Source organism: Bactrocera tryoni, chromosome 1 (assembly GCF_016617805.1).
Source record: "Bactrocera tryoni isolate S06 chromosome 1, CSIRO_BtryS06_freeze2, whole genome shotgun sequence".
In the NCBI taxonomy this organism is placed as follows: domain Eukaryota; kingdom Metazoa; phylum Arthropoda; class Insecta; order Diptera; family Tephritidae; genus Bactrocera; species Bactrocera tryoni.
The window spans coordinates 28,650,804-28,673,943 of record NC_052499.1 but is presented as its reverse complement, the minus strand read 5'-3'; the positions used below and the strand labels follow the sequence as shown (position 1 = coordinate 28,673,943).

The window sequence follows — 23,140 nt, the reverse complement described above, 5'->3', positions numbered from 1 at the left end:
GTTATAGCAGCAGAAAAATATCCGAAATTATTTGGCGAATGCTGCTGAGTTGTTAGTTCTTATCCCCATACAAGTATAATTAAATTCGGGTCCCTACTGCTGACGGAACGAGTGTTGATTTTACTCCAAACTTTATTAGTTTAAAAGGGAATTTAATGATTTTTTTCAGCAGCCATTCTGACTGAAAAACCCTCTCTCTTCTCCTCGACGCAGTGATCCAAGTGTTACAGTTGAAGGAAGAGGGAATTTCGACGTGTACTTTTTCTGACCCCTTCATATACCCAGCTTCTCTGAGACTTAGAGCACACTTCGCAGTAATACACCTTCCGACATACAGTTGAATAGTTGGACAATAAAAAAGAACATTATTGACTTCACTACGGTTTCATATAGCTAAAACATCATCTTACGAAAACATTAAGCGAAAACGGTAGTGATCGCATCACGAGGAACCCGTGCAAATAAAGGCAACCCAGAATTGACGATCAGAGGGGTTTGATATGTATTTGGTGGGATTGGCAGGGAACTATCTACAATGAGCAGTTCCTCTACCGCCAAACTCTTAAATCGAATCTGTATTTTCAACAATTGTACCGTCTAAGGCAAACCATCGCCCAGAAACAGCCAACTTTGGTCAATGGGAAGGGAATTGTGTTCCGTCGAAACTGAAGCTCCAGAAGCTGCGGAAGGTAGGTTTGGAATTCCTTATACCTGTTCATTTATACTTATATTCTTATTTCATATTCATATTTCATGAAATCATCTAACTCCTTCTTCATTAAAGATTTAATTTGTTTTTTGGTACTCATTCACTTAGTGCATTTCCCTCAAAAAAGCAACTAATATAGTTAAATAGTTTCACAAAGATAAACAAATTTTTATTTCAAATTAAAAAAAATTACGTTTGCTTGAAAAGAATTACACTAGTTTACAATCATTTTGCGACTGTGATGTTAAAGACTGTTTCTTGCTAATTTTGTTTTGCTAAAACCGAAAAATGTAGAAATAATTTACTAACAAATTGGATTTTTGTGTTGTCAAAGGGTGTAGAGGTCAAACCACCACCATTTACTAATATGACAAAAATAGCTGACACCTCAAATACCCCACAGACCTCTTAGCATATCATTCGCTAATTAGCTGAGGATGGTTATTAGTGGTTAAGCCGGATATGCCACAATTGTTGTGCAAAAAAACCTCTTTACTTAATGAACTATAATTTGTCAAAATATAAAGCATAATTTTAGGCGCTAGAGAAAATCAGCAAGTGCTAATGAATAAGAATAGAGTAGAATAGGTTCAAAATAGTTCCGTTCAAATGAAAAAAGATGGCAGGTGAAGATGAGTCATTATCTTTATTGATTTATTTATACTAGTTGTGTGTCGCATTCTGGAGACTTCACGGTTTAGCCTATTACTGCTGCTGCTTGTATGCTTACTTTTGTGACCGCGTGTAAATATTCAACTGCAATTAACTCACCAATACATGGACATATTCTACACAATACTCAATAGCATGTGTCTTCCGAACGACTCGCTTATCGCAAAAGAGATCGAATATATACATATATATGTATATATGTAAGTAAATATTGGCAATTATTGTTGTTATTAGACAAGTATGGGACGGCATATCGATCAGTCGGCAAACTGAGCGCGTTCTGGTATTACGACAGCTCACGACAGTGTTTGTACAGTAAAGAAACGTTTTGTTATTTCTGCATATATACATATATATATGTGTATGAGTATATTATTGTTTTGTTTCAAATTGTGTTTTTTGTTTATACTAAATTGAAACTTTAATACCTTCATATATAAATAAATATGTCCAATGAAGGCAATCTTCCTGTTGTTGTGTTTGTCTTGCTCTCAATTGTGGGTGGGCAAAGCAACGGTAAGCATTGTTTTTTATAAACTTAAACTTTTATTCCAATAACTGTAACATCTTCTTTATAAATCAATTAATTTAATTAAAGCAACAATAAAGGTTGATTTCGGTTACTAAGCTATAATGCTCCTCCCAATTGAAAAATTTGTCCGTACAAAAAGTGGATTTTGATCGGTCAATTTGTATGATAGCTATTTGCTATAGTGGATCTGAACAATTTAATCAGAGATTGTAACGTTGGTTTGGAGATACTAAACCATATCAGATTTTGTGAAAATACCTTAAACCACCAGAGTAATATTTCAGATTGCTTTTTTCGTGCTGAGTAACTCCTGCGACTCTTCTACTTAACGATTTTGTACTCTCCTAAGTAAGCATCTACAAAATACCTGATGTAATCTTTCTCATTAAATATACAAACATACATTCTAAGAAACTGAGTCAATATGAAAAGCAATTTCTGTACCCGAAGGGTTTTAAATAGCTGCCGGTGTTCTATACTTACTCATCATTTTAAGCGCTACTTATTGTTCGTAAATATCTAGAAATATCTGATTTCAACTATTTTCATTGGTCTCATTTTCTAAATCGGTAACTCCGAGTACAAAGATAACCCATATAAAGTTTGCATTTGACTGGTGACGGTCAAAGGTCACACGAGCAAAATTTAGAGTTTTCACTGGAGAGTAGAAAAATTAATTCTTACAGTCAGGAACAAAACCCCATATAACCAAAACATATATTTATCTTAAAAGTTGATCTTAATTATTTAGTCTCTCTAGAAAAATCTGCGCTTTATGCTCCGAGTAAAGATACATTGGAAACCGAAATTTAAGTATACTCGATTTTTTTTTTCACTATAATGGCATCTGCATACCGTTTACGGTCAGGCATTCTTAACATAGACCACAATGCCCTTTATAAAAATTCAAAAATGGGGAGAGGAAGAGAGAAATGGCAGCAAATGTAATAGTAGGGTGGTCTGAAAACATCAAATGAATTTCTCAGCTGAAAACAAAAGAAGAAGTCTTCACAAGTCCTGAGTCCCACTAAGAGAATCCAAAACGAAAACTCGGAATTTGAGGAATATTTTTCGAAAAAGCCACAATGCTGGCACCACTTAACAGAAAGCTTTCACAATTATACATTTTAATGTACGCAGAACTCAAATTTTAATTGTACTCGGAGCTTTTTCCGGTTATAATTTTTTTTTTAATTCAACAACGGCGGAAGGTGTTGCCGTAAATATTCAAGGTAATCCAAAGTTTCTATTTACAATTCATGCATTTGAAGTTGTTAGAGGTAAATCAGAAACCCGAACGCTTTAAAGCTATAGGTTAACAAGAGAGTATGCGAAGTAAGCTCAGAAAAATAAACAAAGGAAACAGTGTTCCTTAAATATATGGACCACTGCAGTATTATAAACTTCAATCTCTTCGATAATTGCCGGCAGTGACTTAAAAGCCTTCAGATAAAGCCCGGACATACTATATACATATGTATATGATATGTATATACTATGAAATAATTCTCAAAAAGCCTTACAGCTCTCTGGAGCGCGCCCGCTTTTAACCAAAAAAAGAAAACTTCAAATAAATGGTTTTTATTTATACATATGTATGTGATCTCCTGTAGCCATAGACTGCAACAACGCCAGAGGTGAATGTAAGGAGCTGCAATATTGCCCTTCTCTATACATATCCAAAATCGATACAAACTCCATACTTTTTTGTGATAAATCGAAGGGTATCGTCTGCTGTCCACGAACGGAGTTTGCCTTTGAGCTACAAAGTCAGGTCACTGATACAGATACATACGCTGAAAAGGGTAAACTCTTTATATTGCAAATTTCAACATTCATTATTAAACGAAAAAATGTATTTTGTAGCATGTTCTGAGTATGCAAAGTTTGCGCCCAGTTCTTGTTCAGAACCACTGATTTATGGAGGTGTGAAAGCCAAGCCAAAGGAATTCCCCTCGATTGCACTGCTTGGATCAAAAGATAATACCGGACAGATAGATTGGTACTGTGGTGGCACTTTGATAAGCAGACGCTTTGTCGTTACGGCAGCGCATTGTTTCCGAATGTAAGTAAGTGTGCATAAAAACTCTCCAAGTTCAAGACAATCAAACGAACAGCTAGCATAAGTCACAGATAACCTTTGTAATTTTGTGAAGAACCAAAAATCATTCGATGAATGTCGAAATATAAGAAATACTATAAAGGAGTATTAAAAAGAACTAGAAACAAGTAAGAAGTGATTGAGGTTCAGCGCGATCGAACATTAAACACCTTCACGTTTGATAGAAGGTAATCATTTCCCATAACCCATTTCCCATTTATCCTATTATAATTTGACCTTAACAGTAGTTTTTTCAAATTCAAAAATATTAGTACTTAAGTGAAATAAATGAGAAGTTCGGATGGTTTGCTCTAACAACTTATTAAAAAAAATCGAAACTTCCGCAGTCTCGCTGATGACGGTTCTATAATCGTTGCGGTCACCGGATTCCCACCCAGTCCTATCTGTGGTCCTTCCTCCACAACAAAACTATCAAATCTCTAATTATATATGCAACTATTTCCTCTAAGTAATTCAGTTATTTTTCACACATTTTCGTAACATTCTCTTACAGTGCCAGTAGCCTAAACATCGTACGCTTGGGCGAATTGGATTACAGTACTACGAATGATGCCACACAAACACAAGATTTCAATGTATTACATGCAGTTTTACATCCAAGCTACAATTTGGATCGGTACAATGATATTGCACTGATCGAACTCGACCACGATGCAATACTTAATGAGTATGTCATTCCGGCCTGCTTGCCATCAAAAACTGCTAGGTATAAAAACTTCACAGCTGTTGGTTGGGGTAAAACCGAAAGAGGCATCTCATCGCCACATCTGCTCAAGGTAGCATTGGATTTGTTTACCGGCGACCAATGTACTACATCTGTACCGGTAGAAGAAAATCTCGAAATGGGCCTTAAAGAACGCACTCAAATCTGTGCTGGCAGTTATCAGCATGGTATTGACACATGCAACGGTGACTCTGGTGGACCGCTTTATGTGCAGCATAAAAAATATCCTTGCATGTTGCAAGTAGCCGCCATTACTTCGTTTGGTTATGTGCAATGTGGCACAGCTGGCATCCCTAGTATCAATACGAAGGTGAACTTGTATTTAGACTGGATTGAGAATGTGGTGTGGAATGCGAGCCCATTGTAAAAATAAAGCAAAAACTTAAACAGATCTTTTAGTTTTCTAAAATCCAAGGAAGCACTTTTGAATGAAAAATCTCAAATAGAACAAGTAAGGAAAAGCTAAGTTGGGCTTTAACCGAACACTGCACACTCTTCTAACATGCAGGGATTAAAGCCAGGGAAGTACCTTAAGGTACATAACGCTTTTTAGTTATATAGAGTCTAGGGCGCATTTTCATCCGATTTTATTCATTCTAAGCACAAAAATACACCGTCATAAGAAAAACACGCTCTTTCAAATTTGGTTGATCTATGCGGTACAAAGTCGCTCGGAAGTTAGAAAATCTATGTATTAGGTAAACGGGGGCTAAGGGAAGTATTCATCCAATTAAACTCATTTTTGACACACAGTGTCAGCTTCACGGCTTTAGCATGTCCAAAATTGACATTTGTAGAAACTGTTTTATATGCTCTGACACAGAAAGACAGCCGTGATACACAACTTTATAGTGGCAAATATCGTCGATGAAGTCATAATTGGTGTAGACTTTCTAGCAAATCAAGGAAAAAATTTACTTGGAAAACAGGATTATGACTTATACAAATATGGAAGTGTTCGGATATGATAACAAATATTAACTGAGACGAGCGATAATAACAATAAGCCAGCAGAGTCCACCAAAATCAGAAGCAGTTATTTTGGCAGAAATAGAAATAGTCTCCCTATAGGAAAAACAAGTTGTGGATTCTCGAAGCGACAATGGCTATGAGAGGACAACATAAACGTGTTCCAGTAAGAGTACTTAATCAGTTGAAGCCACCAGTCAAACTTTCCAGAGGAGCTATATTAGGACAGTGTCAAGAGATTGAGGCTATGATAAACTGTGAAATACGTCTTGAGGAATATTCCATTGACAAAAACGACATATCGAGCAAAATTAATGCATGAACCAAGAAACTAGAAGCAAGCCATCAAAATACGGCTAAGCAACTCTTTCTTAGATACCCAACCATTTTCGATAAAGACGATTCCCAACCAGGAAGAACCAAAGTCGTGAAACATTTTATTAACACAGGCGATGCAAGACCAATCTGTCAGGCTTCTCAAAGCCTTCCTTTAGCAAAAAGTGAAGTTATAAGCCAAACCATACGGGAAATGAGCGAAAGCGGCGTAATTCTACCTTCAGCGAATCCATGGAATTCACCTGTGGTACTTGTCAAAAAAAAAAAGACGGCAGCATGAGGTTTTGTGTGGACTATAGAAGGTGATGTAACGAAGAAAGACAGTTATCCACTACCTATAATAGATGGCACGTTGGACTTGTTATTAGGCACAAATTGGTTCTCAACACTTGATTTGAAAAGTGGCTATTGGCAAGTGGAGGTAAATAAAGAAGACAAAAAGAGACAGTTTTTAGCGTAGAAGCCGAGCCATGACAATTTATCGTAATGCCCTTTAGATTATGTAACGCTCCTGTTACCTTTGAGAGACTTATGGATCAGGTTTTAAAAGAATTTCACTGGAATACCTGTTTGGTCGTCGAGAATCGTGTAGGATAAAAATTGCGATGAACTTGGAAAAGGTTTTTCAATGGATAGCTAGTGCTGGTCTAAAGCGCTGAGAAAGTGTTCCCTTTTCAAAAAGGAAGTAAGCCACTTAGGATACAACGGAGGGCATTTGTGGAATAAGGAACAGGAAGTGGCTTTCCAAACGCTGAAAAATCGGCCAATGTTAGCCTACCCGGCCCCAGGATCAGCGTTTATTTTGATTACGGGATATAGTCGGTATGCAGAATCCAATGTGGTTTAACGTGGGTATCTGCCTAAGGAGGCACAAATCTACGGTGTTTTCTATTACTAAAAACACACAGATCAAAACAATGCGTTGATCAGCGCCCCAAAGCGTAAGTATGTGCACCCACACCACACTCTAGAAGAACCAAGGCACCTTGGTCGGGTTCGAGGCCCATCTAAAACCTCTGCCGTACTCTGGGTCCGGCACCCGGCCGCAGTGCGACTCCACATTGGACTAATGTCCTTCCTGCATTTAGGTTTAAACCACAGCCACCACGAATCTCCCCAAACGGCCAAACCCAATGAGCAGACTGAAGAGAAGAATTCCAAGGAATTCTTAAGAACCCGACTGTATGATTTTTGTTGTCGCTTGAAACTCTAGTATTTGTTATATAGTCGGTATGCAGTAGGTGACGCATTAAAGTCGGACAATAAGCTAGCCAGAGAGCAAATATTATGTCAGGACAGTAGGCACGATGGACCGTCGTTGCTGTAGTGTGGAATACAGACATTTCTCAAACGCTGAGGCTAAAGAGAACATTTTAGATGCCCGATTAATGACAGCAACTTTATACTGGAATCCAGAGAACTACGAAAATTACAGTAAGAAGATCCAAAATGGAAATGTGTTATACATACATGGAGTGGAGATGAAAAAACGTCCAACTAAAGAAGAAATATCTGCAGAAAGCCCAGTTGCAAAGGCATATTGGACACAATGGAAGAATTTAAAGTGCCTGCTTCGCATATGGGACAGCGAAGATGGACAAACTTTCCAAAATCGAATGATTGTTCCCAATGTAAGAATTCACGAGGTTCTCAACGAACTGCACAACAGTCCAAATGGAGGACACATGGAAATAACTAAAACCCTGGAAAAATTAAAACAAAGATTTTATTGAGTTGGGTTTCGGCAATCAGTTACGGAATGTATTTCCAATTTTGCTGGTTGCATTGCAGTCAAAGGGCCGAGGTCCTGGACTCATGACCAGATGAAGCAGTACAATTCGAGTGCGCCGTTTGAGCGAATTGCCATGGACCTAGCTGGTCCTTTCCTTACCAATTAGGAAACATAAATACATATATGTTTTGTTAGTCATGGACTATTTCACCTACAAGTATAATAGATGTGGTGTTCCAATAGAATTACATTCTAGAAGAAATTTTGAAGGAGCTCTAAGGAAAGAGATGTGCCAGAAACTGTTCATAAAATTTATGGAAAGCAGGATTAATTAAATCCAAACTGAATATGTATACTATAAGTTCATGTGCCAAGCAGTAACCTTTTTAGTTGTGTTGAGTTGGTTGGTTGGTTCGTATGATGTTAACTAATTTATATTTTGCTGTGCCAAATGGAAAGTAAAATTTTACCAATGAAATCCTTTGATAACAGTTTATATTAACTAAAAATTGAATCCTTTAAATACATTTTTCTTTTCTGAAAAGTGAAAATTCAAACACCCAAAATTTTAGAATTGTTTTCAATTAAGAATTTATTTTAGAGATCATATTATAGATTTCATATTTATTATATTTTTTCTAGTTTCCTAAAAAATAAAAATAAAGAAGACGACATGAAATATTTGTCCATCGATTGGCGCACAGCCTTACTGGCAGAGATAAAGAGATGTTCAACTCCTCTCTCACTGGAAATGAGAGAACAATTGATAAACGTCAAAACCTCATGAACTTTGACAGTTGATCGAGTTCTGGAGGTTTTGACGTTTAGCAATTGGAAACGAGCGATGGCCACATTGAAATCTTACCAAACAAGTAAGGAAGGGCTAAGTTCGGGTGTCACCGAACATTTTATACTCTCGCATGAAAAGTGATAATCGAAATTTCATTATCCGTCATTTACATATTTTTCAAAAACCGTATTTGTGTAAAGTTTTATTCCGCTATCATCATTGGTTCCTAATGTGTATATTATACAGAGAAGGCATCAGATGGAATTCAAAATAGCGTTATATTGGAAAAAGGCGTGGTTGTGAACCGATTTCACCCATATTTCATACATGTCATCAGGGTGTTAAGAAAATATTACGTGCCGAATTTCATTGAAATCGGTCGAGTAGTTCCCGAGATATGGTTTTTGGTCCATAAGTGGGCGACGCCACGCCCATTTTCAATTTTTAAAAAAAGTTTGGATGCAGCTTCCTTCTGCCATTTTTCTCGTAAAATTTAGTGTTTCTGACGTTTTTTCTTTGTCGGTTAACGCACTTTTAGTGATTTTCAACATAACCTTTGTATGGGAGGTGGGCGTGGTTATTATCCGATTTCTTCCATTTTTGAACTTTATATGGAAATGCCTGAAGGAAACAACTCCATAGAGTTTGGTTGACATAGCTATGTTAGTTTCCGAGATATGTACAAAAAACTTAGTAGGGGGCGGGGCCACGCCCACTTTTTCAAAAACATTATGTCCGAATATCTTCTTCTTAATTGGCGTAGACACCGCTTACGCGATTATAGCCGAGTTAACAACAGCGCGCCAGTCGTTTCTTCTTTTCGCTACGTGGCGCCAATTGGATATTCCAAGCGAAGCCAGGTCCTTCTCCACTTGGTCCTTCCAACGGAGTGGAGGTCTTCCTCTTCCTCTGCTTCCCCCGGCGGGTACTGCGTCGAATACTTTCAGAGCTGGAGTGTTTTCATCCATCCGGACAACATGACCTAGCCAGCATAGCCGCTGTCTTTTAATTCGCTGAACTATGTCAATGTCGTCATATATCTCGTACAGCGCATCGTTCCATCGAATGCGATATTCGCCGTGGCCAACGCGCAAAGGACCATAAATCTCTCGCAGAATTTTTCTCTCGAAAACTCGTAACGTCGACTCATCGGTTGCTGTCATCGCCCAAGCCTCTGCACCATATAGCAGGACGGGAAATATGAGCGACTTATAGAGTTTAGCTTTTGTTCGTCGAGAGAGGACTTTACTTTTCAATTGCCTACTCAGTCCGAAGTAGCACCTGTTGGCAAGAGCAATCCTGTCGCCTTGTCTGAAACCTCGTTTGGTATCGAACGGCTCGGAGAGGTCCTTCCCGATCCTTACGGAGCTTTTCGTGTTGCTCAACGTCAGTTTACACAGCCGTATTAGTTTTGCTGGGATACCAAATTCAGACATCGCGGCATAAAGGCAGCTCCTTTTCGTGCTGTCGAAAGCAGCTTTGAAATCGACGAGGAGGTGGTGTGTGTCGATTCTCCTTTCACGGGTCTTTTCCAAGATTTGGCGCATGGTGAATATCTGGTCGGTTGTTGATTTTCCAGGTCTGGAGCCACACTGATAAGGTCCAATCAGTTTGTTGACGGTGGGCTTTAATCTTTCACACAATACGCTCGATAGAACCTTATATGCGATGTTGAGGAGGCTAATCCCACGGTAGTTGGCGCAGATTGTGGGGTCTCCTTTTTTATGTATTGGGCATAGCACACTTAAATTCCAATCGTTGGGCATGCTTTCGTCCGACCATATTTTACAAAGAAGCTGATGCATGCTCCCTATTAGTTCTTCGCCGCCGTGTTTGAAAAGCTCGGCCGGTAGTCTGTCGTCCCCTGCCGCTTTATTGTTCTTGAGGCGGGCAATTGCTATTCGAACTTCTTCATGGTCGGGTAATGGAACGTCTGCTCCATCGTCGTCGATTGGGGAATCGGGTTCTCTTTCTCCTGGTGTTGTGCGTTCACTGCCATTCAGCAGGCTGGAGAAGTGTTCCCTCCATAATTTAACTATGCTCTGGGCATCAGTGACTAGATCACCTTTGGGGGTTCTACAAGAGTATGCTCCGGTCTTGAAACTTTCTGTAAGCCGCCGCATTTTTTCGTAGAATTTTCGAGCATGTCGGCCAGCTTATCAAGCTCTTCGTACTCACGCATTTCGGCCTCTTTCTTCTTCTATCTACAAATGCGTCTCGCTTCCCTCTTCAACTCTCGGTATCTATCCCATCCCGCACGTGTAGTGGTCGATCGTAACGTTGCGAGGTAGGCAGCTTGTTTTCTCTCCGCTGCGACACGGCACTCCTCGTCGTACCAGCTGTTCTTTTACTCTTTCCGAAAACCAATGGTTTCGGTTGCAGCTGTACGTAAGGAATTTGAAATGCCGTCCCACAGTTCCCTTATACCGAGTTGTTGACTAGTGCTCTCAGAGAGCAGGAGTGCAAGCCGAGTAGAAAATCATTCGGCTGTCTGTTGTGATTGCAGCTTCTCGACGTCGAACTTTCCTTGTGTTTGTTGGCGTGCGTTTTTTGCTGCACAGCGGCGAGAGCGAATCTTAGCTGCAACAAGATAGTGATCCGAGTCGATGTTAGGACCTCGGAGCGCACGCACATCTAAAACACTGGAGACGTGTCTTCCATCTATCACAACATGATCGATCTGGTTGGTAGGTTTTCGATCCGGAGACAGCCAGGTAGCTTGATGAATCTTCTATGCTGGAATCTAGTACTACAGATAACCATATTTCGGCCCCGGCGAAGTCAATCAGCCTCAACCCATTTGGGGATGTTTCGTCGTGGAGGCTGAATTTACCGACCGTAGTGCCAAATATACCTTCTTTGCCCACCCTGGCGTTAAAGTCGCCAAGCACGATTTTGACATCGTGGCGGGGGCAGCTCTCATAAGCGCGCTCCAAGCGCTCATAGAAGGCATCTTTGGTCACATCGTCCTTCTCTTCCGTCGTTCGTTATGTCCGAATATGCCCCTCCCTAATGCGATCCTTTGCGTCAAATTTCACTTTAATATCTTTATTTATGACTTAGTTATGACACTTTATAGGTTTTCGGTTTCCGCCATTTTGTGGGCGTGGCAGTGGGCCGATTTTGCCCATCTTCGAACTTAACCTTCTTATTGAACCAAGGAATACGTGTACCAAGTTTAATCATGATATCTCAATTTTTACTCAAGTTACAGCTTGCACGGACGGACGGACGGACAGACGGACAGACAGATATCCGGATTTCAACTCTACTCGTCACCCTGATCACTTTGGTATATATAACCCTATATCTGACTCTTTTAGTTTTAGGACTTACAAACAACCGTTATGTGAACAAAACTATTATACTCTCCTTAGCAACTTTGTTGCGAGAGTGTAAAAAATATGTAAACGGAGGGATTTGTTGCATCGTTCAATACCACTTATAAAATATTTAAAACAATGAAAATGAAATAAATTTGTGAAATTTAAAGGTATTTGGTGAAATGTTTTGTAATTTAAAGCATCATAGTAATATTTTCAATGGAAAATGATTAAAAACATTTAATGATTGAGAGCTAACAAGCTTAAATTCTTTTATTGGGTATTGAAAGGTCAAAAGTCAGTTGTTCTAATATTCTTTAAAAAGATTTAAATAGTTTCTCCATTATATACATATATAGTAATATTTATTCGTACTAAATGTTGGGTGTTTTAATTTAAATGCCCAAAAATTATTATTTTCATCAATCAGGTCATAATGGAAAATGTTATAAAAAAACGCTTATTTTGAAGCGCTCTCACACTGGAATAAGTTGGACATCCCTTTATTCCTGCTTACTGGCACACCTAAATAAAAATAAAAATCTTAATCAAATCTTGTACTATTGGAACTGGGCATTATTTGGTATTTTGTGGATGTTGTTTGCAATCATTGCCACTCTCTAGTGATGAGTTACGAAGTATTTTTATAATTCTTCAAAGCTACTTTTATCTAACTAGTTGATAAACAAACTTCGCAAATACATAGGCACTATCATTGTTACCCGCAGTATATACATACACTTATTTTTTTTGGAATTATATGAATATGTAAACATTTATTATAAAAAATGGGTACAACCTAAACAAATGTATAAAAAACTGGCAACACTTTGACCGTCTACCGTGTACAGTCAACTTTGCTGTAAACATTGGTACATTTTTCGTGAAGAAATTCTCGGTAAATCGCTAAAGTTAGTGAAAAATTGTAAAAGTATAAGTATGTGAGAATTGTGTTGAGACATTTTGCTAATGCGATTTATACCTCTCAATGCTTGGTGCAAATATCTGTGTTTTAAGCTTAAGCAATTAAATTCTGGAAAATTTCGCAGTTTTTTACTACGTAGACAAAGTGCTTGCAACCTCATTCTGGTCCGCACTACACCACAAGTACAACAACTGTGCTATACGAAAAGCTAAAAGAATAACTCAACGAGAACCACGAAAACGTTCAACCGAAATTATAAAGCAATAGTTGAGACAATATAAAACCGCAGAAAATACATAAAATATTCAAGTCATGGACGAATCAAACATGCAGGATAAGGAACGTTTTGCCAGTCGGGAAAATCATTGTGAAATTGAAAGACGTCGAAGAAACAAAATGACGGCTTATATCACTGAACTTTCCGATATGGTACCCACCTGCAGTGCTCTAGCCCGTAAACCTGACAAACTGACTATACTCCGTATGGCTGTTGCACATATGAAAGCTTTACGTGGCACAGGGAATACAAGCAGTGATGGCACTTACAAACCTTCTTTTCTTACTGATCAAGAGTTGAAGCATTTAATATTAGAAGCAGCTGATGGATTTCTATTTGTGGTGTCTTGTGATTCTGGTCGTGTTATTTATGTTTCAGATTCTGTTACTCCAGTATTGAACTACACTCAAAGTGATTGGTATGGCACAAGCTTATATGAACACATTCATCCTGACGATCGCGAGAAGATACGTGAACAGTTATCCACACAAGAGTCACAAAATACTGGTCGTATACTCGATCTTAAAACAGGTACAGTGAAAAAGGAAGGACACCAATCGTCTATGCGTCTTAGCATGGGTGCACGTCGAGGTTTTATATGTCGTATGCGAGTTGGCAATGTAAATCCAGATACAATGGTTGCTGGTCATTTAAATCGCTTGAAGCAAAGGAACTCACTCGGTCCTTCTCGCGACGGCACCAACTACGCTGTAGTGCACTGTACGGGATACATAAAGAACTGGCCACCAACTGATATGTTTCCTAGTGTACATATGGAACGTCCAGTAGATGACGAAATGCATTCTTCACATTGCTGCCTAGTAGCAATTGGGCGCTTGCAGGTGACATCAACTGCATCCAATGATATGACAAACTCTAATAATCTGTCAGAATTTATAACGCGTCATGCAATGGATGGGAAATATACTTTTGTCGACCAACGTGTTATGAATGTTCTCGGTTATACCCCAACAGATTTACTTGGGAAAATTTGCTACGATTTCTGCCACACTGAAGATCAAATGAATGTAAAAGACAGCTTTGACCAAGTACTCAAGCAAAAGGGGAATTTTTCGTTAATGTATCGCGCACGTGCTAAAAGCGGTGAATACGTTTGGTTGCGAACACATGTTAATGCTTTTCTTAACCCCTACACAGAAGAAGTAGAATATATTGTGTGCACAAATAGTTCAGCCAAAACACTACATTCGAACACGGGACATGATGCTAATACCCCTGATCAATCGACTGCTGAACATGTCTACGTAGCACCCGTTGTGGACTACACTTTACAAGCTCGTCGAGATGTCACACCATCGGCAGGCACTGCGGATGGTATGTATGCCACTCATGGAATGATCGGGTCACACATACCCCCACAAAGTGGAATGACTGGGCAGCAAAGCAATAATGTTCCACGCCCTGGCTCAGCACAAAACGCCGTAGCTTACAATTATGATGCTACACACTCGCCACTAAGTGGCTATCCACCCAATGCGGGTGGCCCATCACCAAATACAGCACATATGGCAAAAATACCGAAGGCTAACAGTTCTCCAACTCCTGCGGCGCCAACCTGGACGACTCTTCGTCAACAACAAGCTGTATCTGAGGGTTATCAATACAATCAAACGAGTCCGGCACGCTCACCGAGTGGTCCAACATATACTCAATTAAGTGCCGGTAATACCCGACAAGGTAACTATCACACCGGAAACAACACGCAAGGTGCTGCTCCGCCACCTGCAAATGCTTCTGGTATGTGGGGCGACTGGCAAAATCCCGCTCAACCACAACATCCGCATGGACCTCATGCAGCTCCACACACAGGTCATGTATCTCACGTCGTTCATGGAGCACATGTGCAAGCCGGTCAACCGCAAGGTCAGGAGTTCTCCGACATGCTGCAGATGCTAGACCAAAGTGGCACAACTACGTTCGAAGACCTCAACATCAATATGTTCAACACACAATTTGAATAAGTAGTGCCTAATATAAATGCGAAAAAGGATACAAAATAGTAAAGCATTTGTGTAGGCTTGTAACATACATACATATGTACGGATAAAGCAATATGTCATATGAAAAATATGTAGAAAGTATTAGCAAAGTAAATTTTAGAACTATATTAATATTTAGAAGTTACTTTTTTGTGGCAATTTTGTAAAAACTCATTTATATTAATGATTTAAATCATATAGAGTGTCGAACCATAGCACAATATTATTGCCGATAAAGCACGTTTCAAAATAATACTAGAAATCGTCACGACACTGCATTTTTTACAACTCTATTCATTGACTTGAACACTCGAATAGCGCTGTTAACGTCAAATATTATATTTTGTCATTGCAACGTCATATGAAGTAAATAACATCATTAAGAAAGATGTACATTAGCTAGAACGTACAAATTTTCAACTATAAAATAACAAATTGCTTATTTGAAATTGTATTTGGGAATATAGTATCAGTTTATTAATTCAACAAATAATTACAAAGGGATGGGAAATTTCACCTTAACAGTAACTTATAACCGATAATAGTACCACAATTTTTATTTTCACTATGTTTTAAACAAGAATAAACTTATAAACGAGTATGCGCGGACTTTAAAGTTTGTGGCTGCATCAATGTCATTACTTACTGTTATTTTATTCTTTACCAAAATTTGTATTGGAGGTACATATACATATGTATATGATATTACGTACTCATATATAAGTTTTGCATGAGTATTAAGGCCAAACAATAACACTCGAAAATCTAAAAGGTGCTTAAACAGCAACATTTGATACAATTGCACGGAAATGACCACCAACTGTTTATACTTGAAATTTATTATTATTTGCTTAAAATTCGCATTTAGATATTTAGATTTATACATAAGAGAATATATATGTATGTATTAATTTTTTATACGGTTCAGAAGAAAAGAGCATACATGCATTGTACTGCATGCAAAAGAATTGTGAAACTATAAAAAATTGCATAAGTTTAAAAAAATAATGTTAGTTTATTTTATATTTATATACCATCGCAGGATACACTTTCGAAGACTAAATGCTTCTATAACATTCAAATAATCACGGGTATAAATTAAATATGAAATATTACATTTTATTGTCTGACAGTGTACTTTTATTTCAATAAAGTTTATCCCTTTGATAAATCTCACTAATACAAATATACATATATTATTTGTTTAAAAATTAGTTAAATTCAACTATGCGAATTTTCGGCTAACTCGAATGTACAGAGCCTTTCGAAGGTGCTGAAATAAGTAATTGAAGGAAACCAAGTTAGTTGGTTAAGGTAGTAGTCTGGTAACTTGGGTTCAAGGAATCGAAAAATTTTTCTTTGCTTAATTTGAAAGTACAATGTCTTGAGAATATACTGTGAAAATTTCAGACAGAAATTCGAAATATTTCGGGAGTTATAACGAGTTTCCTAGAGCGCCTCGGAGTCGTCTCTTTCGAAGTTGTTGAATTTTAAACTCGTTTTTCTCAAAACATTGTTTTTCTGGTCGGCCCGGGTCCTAATTTTTTTTCTACTGAACCGATTGCTTTCAAATTTTAACAGGTTCCTCTACACACTTATAGTTCTCGTCGGAACTAACGAGAATTTTTTCAAACCTAACTTTTTATTTTACAACCCTTTCTTTGCTAAAATAAAAGAACTTTTTTTCAAAGTCCGCCATTTTATTATTTACCCTTGGAAATTTAACTTCAGTAGTTCCCACCAGAATGACATGTCTATAGATTAAGAATAAACAAGAATATTTGATTTCAGATAACATCAAGAGTCAAAATCACCCGGGCCACCTACGTTCATTTTTTTTTTTGAGGTTCCAACTTCGAGTGACAATAATAATAGTAATAAAGTATTAAATTTTTTCAAATACATTTTTTTTTATATATTCAATATGTAAATAAAAACAATCTAAATATTCAAGATAATTCATTTTTATTTTTCTATAAAAAACCACCCTCTAAAGAAGTCATTAAAATAGGCATAAGTTACCAGACTACTACCTTAAAAGATTTGAAATGTGGGCTGAGAACCAATATGTCAAACGTATTATCTCTGAAAATGGAACTGAAGACCTTAAATAACTAAAAAATTTTTTTAAAGTTTTGGTTTCTATCATACATAATACAATTGTCAAACAATTGAAGCATAATTTGCTAGAACTATGATAGATTTACTCGAATTTGAAACCGAAGGAACGTCGTATCACTGCATATTATATACATATTCTTTCGGTCATTAGATATTTTTACATTAAATAAACCAAAGATTTTCTCTTATATACAAATCAATATTTACTTTATTTTAAAAAATTAAACTTCCTAGTTGACACATTACAGTACCATTTTTGGCAACTAATTTTTAATCGTCGGCCTTTTCTGGTGGCGGTCCACACGGCTGCAACATACGCTCCATCAAATTAAATCGAATGCGCGCTTTAGACTCATTTTCAGCAATTGCAAAATAATTCAGCATATCGTAATGTCCCATATAACTAGCAAGGGAATCGCGATGTTGATTAGTTAGCCATTCAAATTTTGTTGTATCCGCATGTCCGGTACCGATATACTTGCTCTGCAAATGCTCTAATTGGCTGTGTATATTATACCTTTCACCCATTTTAGAAAATGTATATTCCAATAAAACTAGGTAGTTAAATTAAAAATGAAATCAATTTATTATGAAAAGCACAGAGAAAATGTTGTGTATGTTCTAGGGATGTGCAAAACAGTTCCGATAAAATGTTTTATAAGTTTACGTCGATATCCTTAGCTGCAAGCTTTAAATTGCATTGAAGCTAATTTTTAAAAGATATTAGAATTATTATATTAATTGAAGAATCCGACTATTGTGATAGTTGTGTGTTGGCAATAAATTACTTCAGTGGTTTGGGGGTAGTTCATTTCTAAAAAATCATTTCTTTTAAAATATAATATGTAAAAACAAGGTCATATATTTTTTGGCGCGTATAGAGTTTTAAAATGTTTAAGCTCTTTACCGGCCTTAAAACTCTTTATTTGCTGGTTCCTACAAAATTAGTCTTTCGCAACAACCAGTTTTATTTTACAAGACAAAAAATAATTACTTGTGTTGCTGTGGAAACGATGCATTATTAACATTACGACCGGAATAAAATCGTTGCTGGTATATAGACCATTCACTTAGAGCCTTATCACACACGGCAACTTTTGTTGCGGCAACTCTTAGTTTATAGGCGAGGGGGCGACGAGGAGAGGAGAATCGCGCCGAGTTTCCAGTGTTCAGCAACTCGCTTTGTGTTCTTATTCGTAACAGTTCGCTGCGACGTTTTTCGGCATTCGTGTTCTTTCTTTCGTAGTACATAGTTGCATTTGCGTATATTTTTTTGAAATTAATATTTTGAATATATATAAAAATTTAATTTCATCTTTGGTAAGTAATTTAAAATATGTATACAAATATACATAATATAATATAAATATTTTAGTAAATGGAGTATGACGAAAAAATCTAATTAATTAAAGATATTGTGAAATGTATAGAGGAAGCTATACAAATTGATTCAGACGATAGTAAAAGGGTGATATATGTTTGTTTTAATAAATAAATGTATTTCTTAATTGACAGAGCTAATTAATATATGTGATAGAGTGGCCCAAATACCTATATAGGAAAAAGAAACGACAATGGGTTAAAGTAAAGAGTAGACAATGGGTTAAAGTAAAGTGAAAGGGAATGAGAAAAAAACTCGAGCAGAGTTGCGCAACACAAGTTGCTCGTGTGAAGGTAATGGGCGACAGCAAAAGAGAATCGCCCGAGAATTAGCAACTAAAGTTGCCGCATGTAATCGCAAACTTATGGAAGTGTCATCACTTCACAGCTGTTCATATTAAACCGATTAACAAAATAAAATATATCGATAAAATGCGGCGTTTTGCAAAATCCAACGTATTCATTCGAAGAAAAATATTATACATGAAAAAGTTTGCAATTATAGGCAAAGAAAATACATGTTTGATGTTAAAATAAACGTTACTTCATGCGTAACTATTTTGTATAAGCAGGAATTATTTCGATATGTGTGGAAGAACTTGCTTGTAAATGCTTACAACCATTACACATATGTATCTATAAGGCATATTAAGCTAATTTATTTTAACATTTTTCTAGAACATTGGAACCGAAGGATGTATTGTGCGCTTGTAGATATAAGTCAACAAAATTAGTTAATACTACAAACGAAGAAAAAACCGAAAGAAATGTTGCACCAAAAATTGATGAACAAAACTCTAATACCATTCTTGAGAGTACATTACTTACTCCAGAGTGGCGGTCTGAGTTTAACTGCGGTCGAACCTATCAACCCTCATATAACATGACACCTACTGATATTACACCTGTAATAGTATCTACTGATCATTTCTGCGACGATGGTAATAATGAAGAATTCAATACCCAATCTCAAGTTATTGTGCCTATGATGTGGGGCATGATACCATTTTGGCATAAAGGTGACTATCGCCGACATGGTTTATCAACCAATAATTGTCGGTTAGAGCATATGCTGGAATCAAAATTATATCGTGGCCCATTTCGAAGAGGTCAGCGATGCGTGGTTCTATGCGAAGGCTTTTATGAATGGCAGACCACAAAATCAGCTAAACCCTCAGAACGAGCAGCACATCTATTATATATGCCACAAGCGGAAGGTGTAAAAATGTATAACAAATCCACATGGACTGCTGATAATGTCAATCTATTGAAAATGGCTGGTCTTTTCGATATATGGGAAGATGAGAATGGTGACAAGATATATAGTTATAGTATAATAACATTTGAATCTTCAAAAATAATGTCTTGGCTACATCATCGTATGCCTGCCATACTAGAAACCGAGCAACAAGTGAATGTAAAGAATTTGCTTGAACTTGTATACACTACTAAACTCGTCTATTTTTCAGGATTGGCTTGACTTTAAACGGGTAACAGACGATGAGGCCTTAGCTACTTTGCGTCCTGCCACTAAATTGGAGTGGTATCGTGTATCTAGTTACGTCAACAATTCGCGAAATAAATCAGAGCAATGCAATAAGCCCATAGAGTTGATACAGAAAAATGATTCTTCTAAAGATTGCAATAACACAGGTAAATCCTTATTAAATTGGTTGAATGTGCGAAAACGTCGAGAGGAGCAAGCAAAACAATTAAGTGAGGATGAGAGTACCAACGATTGTGGAGGTGGGAGCGGTGGAGGAAGTACGGCGAGTGAAAGCGATGCTGAAAACCCGCCAAAGCGACCGCGTTTTCGCGATTATAAAAAAGCTGTTAGGGAAGCAGCTCTGCTCAACACTGTTCCATCGACAGATAGTGCAAGTGAAAAGCAGCAAACTTGCGACGAAAGCTAATTCAATGAAGTCGTTATTATATTTTGCTATATTAGCTATCTTTGAATTTCTACATAAACAATGTAAATTACCATTAAAAGTAATAGTTTTCAACATCCGCTAATTTCATTTAAAGGTGTGTTTGTTAACCAATTTAAATAAAGAAAAATAAAGGAAAGGTTTTTCGCTCATTATATGAGTTTTTTTTTATAAAAGGTATTAGGTTAAAGCGTACTTACAATGTACCGGTTGGGCCTGTAAAATATGTTTTTTGGCGCGTAATGAATTTTAAAATATTTGAAATTTTAATCTGATAAAGTTATGTGTTAAATGATATTCTTACTGGCTTTATCTTAAAAATTTATTTCACTTTTGAAGTTTTTAAATATAAATTAATAGAGCAAAATTTAAATTAAATTTTATTAAACTTTTAAAGTGGGTTCTAAATCGATTTCTCTCGATATCAAATAAATGTTCATGGTTACGATTCCAATTGGAATACGCACAATTTTTTTTATGACCATTAATTCACTTTTTTGAAAAAACTTAAATATACTGATGACATAATTAAGGATTTATTATTTCATTTATACTGGCAAGTTAAACTTTATTCGGTTAAGTTTTGTCCTTAAACTTAAAAACATAATTTGATGCAATAAGGTAGAGCTAAAACATACATTGAGATTCAACCCTGTAAAAAGGTAGAAGAAGGAGACCGAAAATCAAAGAGAAAAACATAAAAGTCTGAAAAATTATCTCCTGTCGCGAAATAAATTGTTTTTCCTTCTATTCTAAATTTTTGTTAAAGTGAATTTTATTTATTTATTTATTCGACAGATCGAGTGTAATAGAAATTAATATATGAAGATAATACCAAAATAAAGTAATTGAAAATCAAAACTTTCGCCATCTGAAATTACATACATACTTATATGCGGGAAGAGTGAAAAATGGGAATTTTTCCAATTGTCATCGTTTGCATTGCTATTGGTTGTTAGATTGAAAGCTAACTATATTAGTGCATTGATGTTGCATCCAACCGTAAATCATATGCACATATACATATATATTAATTCTAAGATGCATTATATTTCTGAGGATTGTGAAAGACACAAATTTATAGTGAATAAGTTTATTTGCAACTATGAGTTGGCTCAAGAATAGGTTTACTATAGACCAATAAATGCCGATGGGTCATAAGATGTGCAACTTAATACTGTGATCCAATTTATTAAAACGCAGTAAAAAGAAAAGCAAAACGTTATTGTGACTAGATATTTTAATGTGTTTTACTGACATTGTAATACCAACAATTCAAAAGGTTAATTGCGTGGAAGGTTAAATTGGCAATTCATGCTTTATGAAACATATTTCTTCGAAACAATTATTATATGGTCTTGCTGCACTTTCATTTCCACCCACTATGAGGTAGAACTTAAAAGAAAAAAGGTTATTTATTAATAAGAATGAAAAAAAAAATGATTGGATGACTGTTTAAGTGTTACATAGACGGTTTCCTAAATTTTGCAAGACTTTAAACATAATCGTGTTGTAATTGTGGCATTAAGTAGTTTTTATAATAATATAATTTTTTATTAAGCCAGGTCTAAATTATCTCAAAGTACATTTAAACTAATTAAAATCACCTTAATTATTTGTTGAAGTGGCAAAGAATATAAGAATGTTTTAGAGGAATAAACCAAGATGAATATTAACCATTAATGTATATTTAGGATACAAAAAGACAAAATGACATAAACGTTTGAAGAAAACTTTAAAAGTAAAAATCTACAATAAAACGATTCTACAGTCATAAGCTTTAATGTTTGAAAAAGAAGTATTTTATTCAGCTTTTTGAAGCTGGCAACATTGCATTGGCCGATGAAGAACACACGATGTTTAACGATTTAACTAAACGAGTGAACGGGCAACGGGCTGAATATTTTCCTTTTTTTCTTACTTCCCTTGGTGAGGAGTTAAAAATAAAATTTTCGCAATGGAATATATTGCTGAAGTGAAAACAAGAATATCATAATTAAAAGAAAATTCTTTTTGAAAACAAAGAACTTTGCGATTCTTTTGTTAGATTTGAGTTTTCCTCAAACACAAAACAGAATACATAAAAAAATAAAGGAATTTAAGTGAAGGTAAAGCAAGCGTAATGAATCGTTTTTGGTACAAATTTTAATCGTCTCTGTTCGAGTGAAATACAAAAGACGAAAAGAATAAAATAAGAATAGAACTACAAATTTGCAAAATATCTAAGGGAATTTCGTTGGTCTAATTGGAATGCAATAAGAGGAAAGGTATCTACAGAGAAAGATATAAAAAAAATGAAAAAACAAGAAAAAGTGGATTGAAGGTTCATTTGTTTAGGGAAAGAAAAAAATAGTGATTCCACTGTTATATTCAAGGAAAATAATAGCTAAAAAGATCAGAATCAGGAAATGCTTTGTGAAAAACGATTTATCAATATTAAAGAAGTTATACAACTCTTTACATTTATAGACAATGAGAATGTTTTTTACAAAGTAAAATTTAAATTCATTGTTTGCAAAATAATACATTCTGCCGGTATAATCAAACAATTACCGTGGATATGTTATATAATTCGTTGCTGTATCCCATCGCGGTGT

At 36.3% G+C, this 23,140-nt stretch overlaps 4 protein-coding genes across 4 annotated transcripts; 3 read left to right on the top strand and 1 right to left on the bottom strand.

Moving 5' to 3' along the window:
• The first annotated feature begins 1,788 nt into the window (after nucleotides 1-1,788).
• On the top strand, nucleotides 1,789-5,173 carry LOC120766530 (serine protease snake-like). Its single transcript, XM_040092100.1, has 4 exons — nucleotides 1,789-1,897; nucleotides 3,527-3,718; nucleotides 3,780-3,978; nucleotides 4,529-5,173. Exons 1-4 carry the CDS (start codon nucleotides 1,828-1,830, stop codon nucleotides 5,124-5,126), a joined length of 1,059 nt encoding a protein of 352 aa, XP_039948034.1. The 5' UTR covers nucleotides 1,789-1,827; the 3' UTR covers nucleotides 5,127-5,173.
• Nucleotides 5,174-12,743: 7,570 nt separating this feature from the next.
• Nucleotides 12,744-15,947, top strand: LOC120775422 (aryl hydrocarbon receptor nuclear translocator homolog). The gene has a single exon (XM_040105607.1). It carries the CDS (start codon nucleotides 13,147-13,149, stop codon nucleotides 15,091-15,093), a length of 1,947 nt encoding a protein of 648 aa, XP_039961541.1. The 5' UTR covers nucleotides 12,744-13,146; the 3' UTR covers nucleotides 15,094-15,947.
• A 1,110-nt stretch (nucleotides 15,948-17,057) lies between these two features.
• Nucleotides 17,058-17,871, bottom strand: LOC120778224 (splicing factor 3B subunit 5). The gene has a single exon (XM_040109985.1). It carries the CDS (start codon nucleotides 17,758-17,760, stop codon nucleotides 17,503-17,505), a length of 258 nt encoding a protein of 85 aa, XP_039965919.1. The 5' UTR covers nucleotides 17,761-17,871; the 3' UTR covers nucleotides 17,058-17,502.
• A 1,169-nt stretch (nucleotides 17,872-19,040) lies between these two features.
• On the top strand, nucleotides 19,041-20,698 carry LOC120766400 (abasic site processing protein HMCES). Its single transcript, XM_040091848.1, has 3 exons — nucleotides 19,041-19,217; nucleotides 19,291-20,029; nucleotides 20,082-20,698. Exons 1-3 carry the CDS (start codon nucleotides 19,198-19,200, stop codon nucleotides 20,523-20,525), a joined length of 1,203 nt encoding a protein of 400 aa, XP_039947782.1. The 5' UTR covers nucleotides 19,041-19,197; the 3' UTR covers nucleotides 20,526-20,698.
• Nucleotides 20,699-23,140: the final 2,442 nt, after the last annotated feature.

Coding starts and splice junctions, on each gene's coding strand:
- LOC120778224 (XM_040109985.1), bottom strand. CDS start 17,760: ATGGGTGAAAGGTATAATATACACAGCCAATTAGAGCATTTGCAGAGC.
- LOC120766530 (XM_040092100.1), top strand. CDS start 1,828: ATGTCCAATGAAGGCAATCTTCCTGTTGTTGTGTTTGTCTTGCTCTCA. Junction 1,898..3,526: donor TGTGGGTGGGCAAAGCAACG/GTAAGCATTGTT, acceptor GATCTCCTGTAG/CCATAGACTGCAACAACGCC. Junction 3,719..3,779: donor AGATACATACGCTGAAAAGG/GTAAACTCTTTA, acceptor TGTATTTTGTAG/CATGTTCTGAGTATGCAAAG.
- LOC120775422 (XM_040105607.1), top strand. CDS start 13,147: ATGGACGAATCAAACATGCAGGATAAGGAACGTTTTGCCAGTCGGGAA.
- LOC120766400 (XM_040091848.1), top strand. CDS start 19,198: ATGTGTGGAAGAACTTGCTT. Junction 19,218..19,290: donor ATGTGTGGAAGAACTTGCTT/GTAAATGCTTAC, acceptor ACATTTTTCTAG/AACATTGGAACCGAAGGATG. Junction 20,030..20,081: donor AAACCGAGCAACAAGTGAAT/GTAAAGAATTTG, acceptor TCTATTTTTCAG/GATTGGCTTGACTTTAAACG.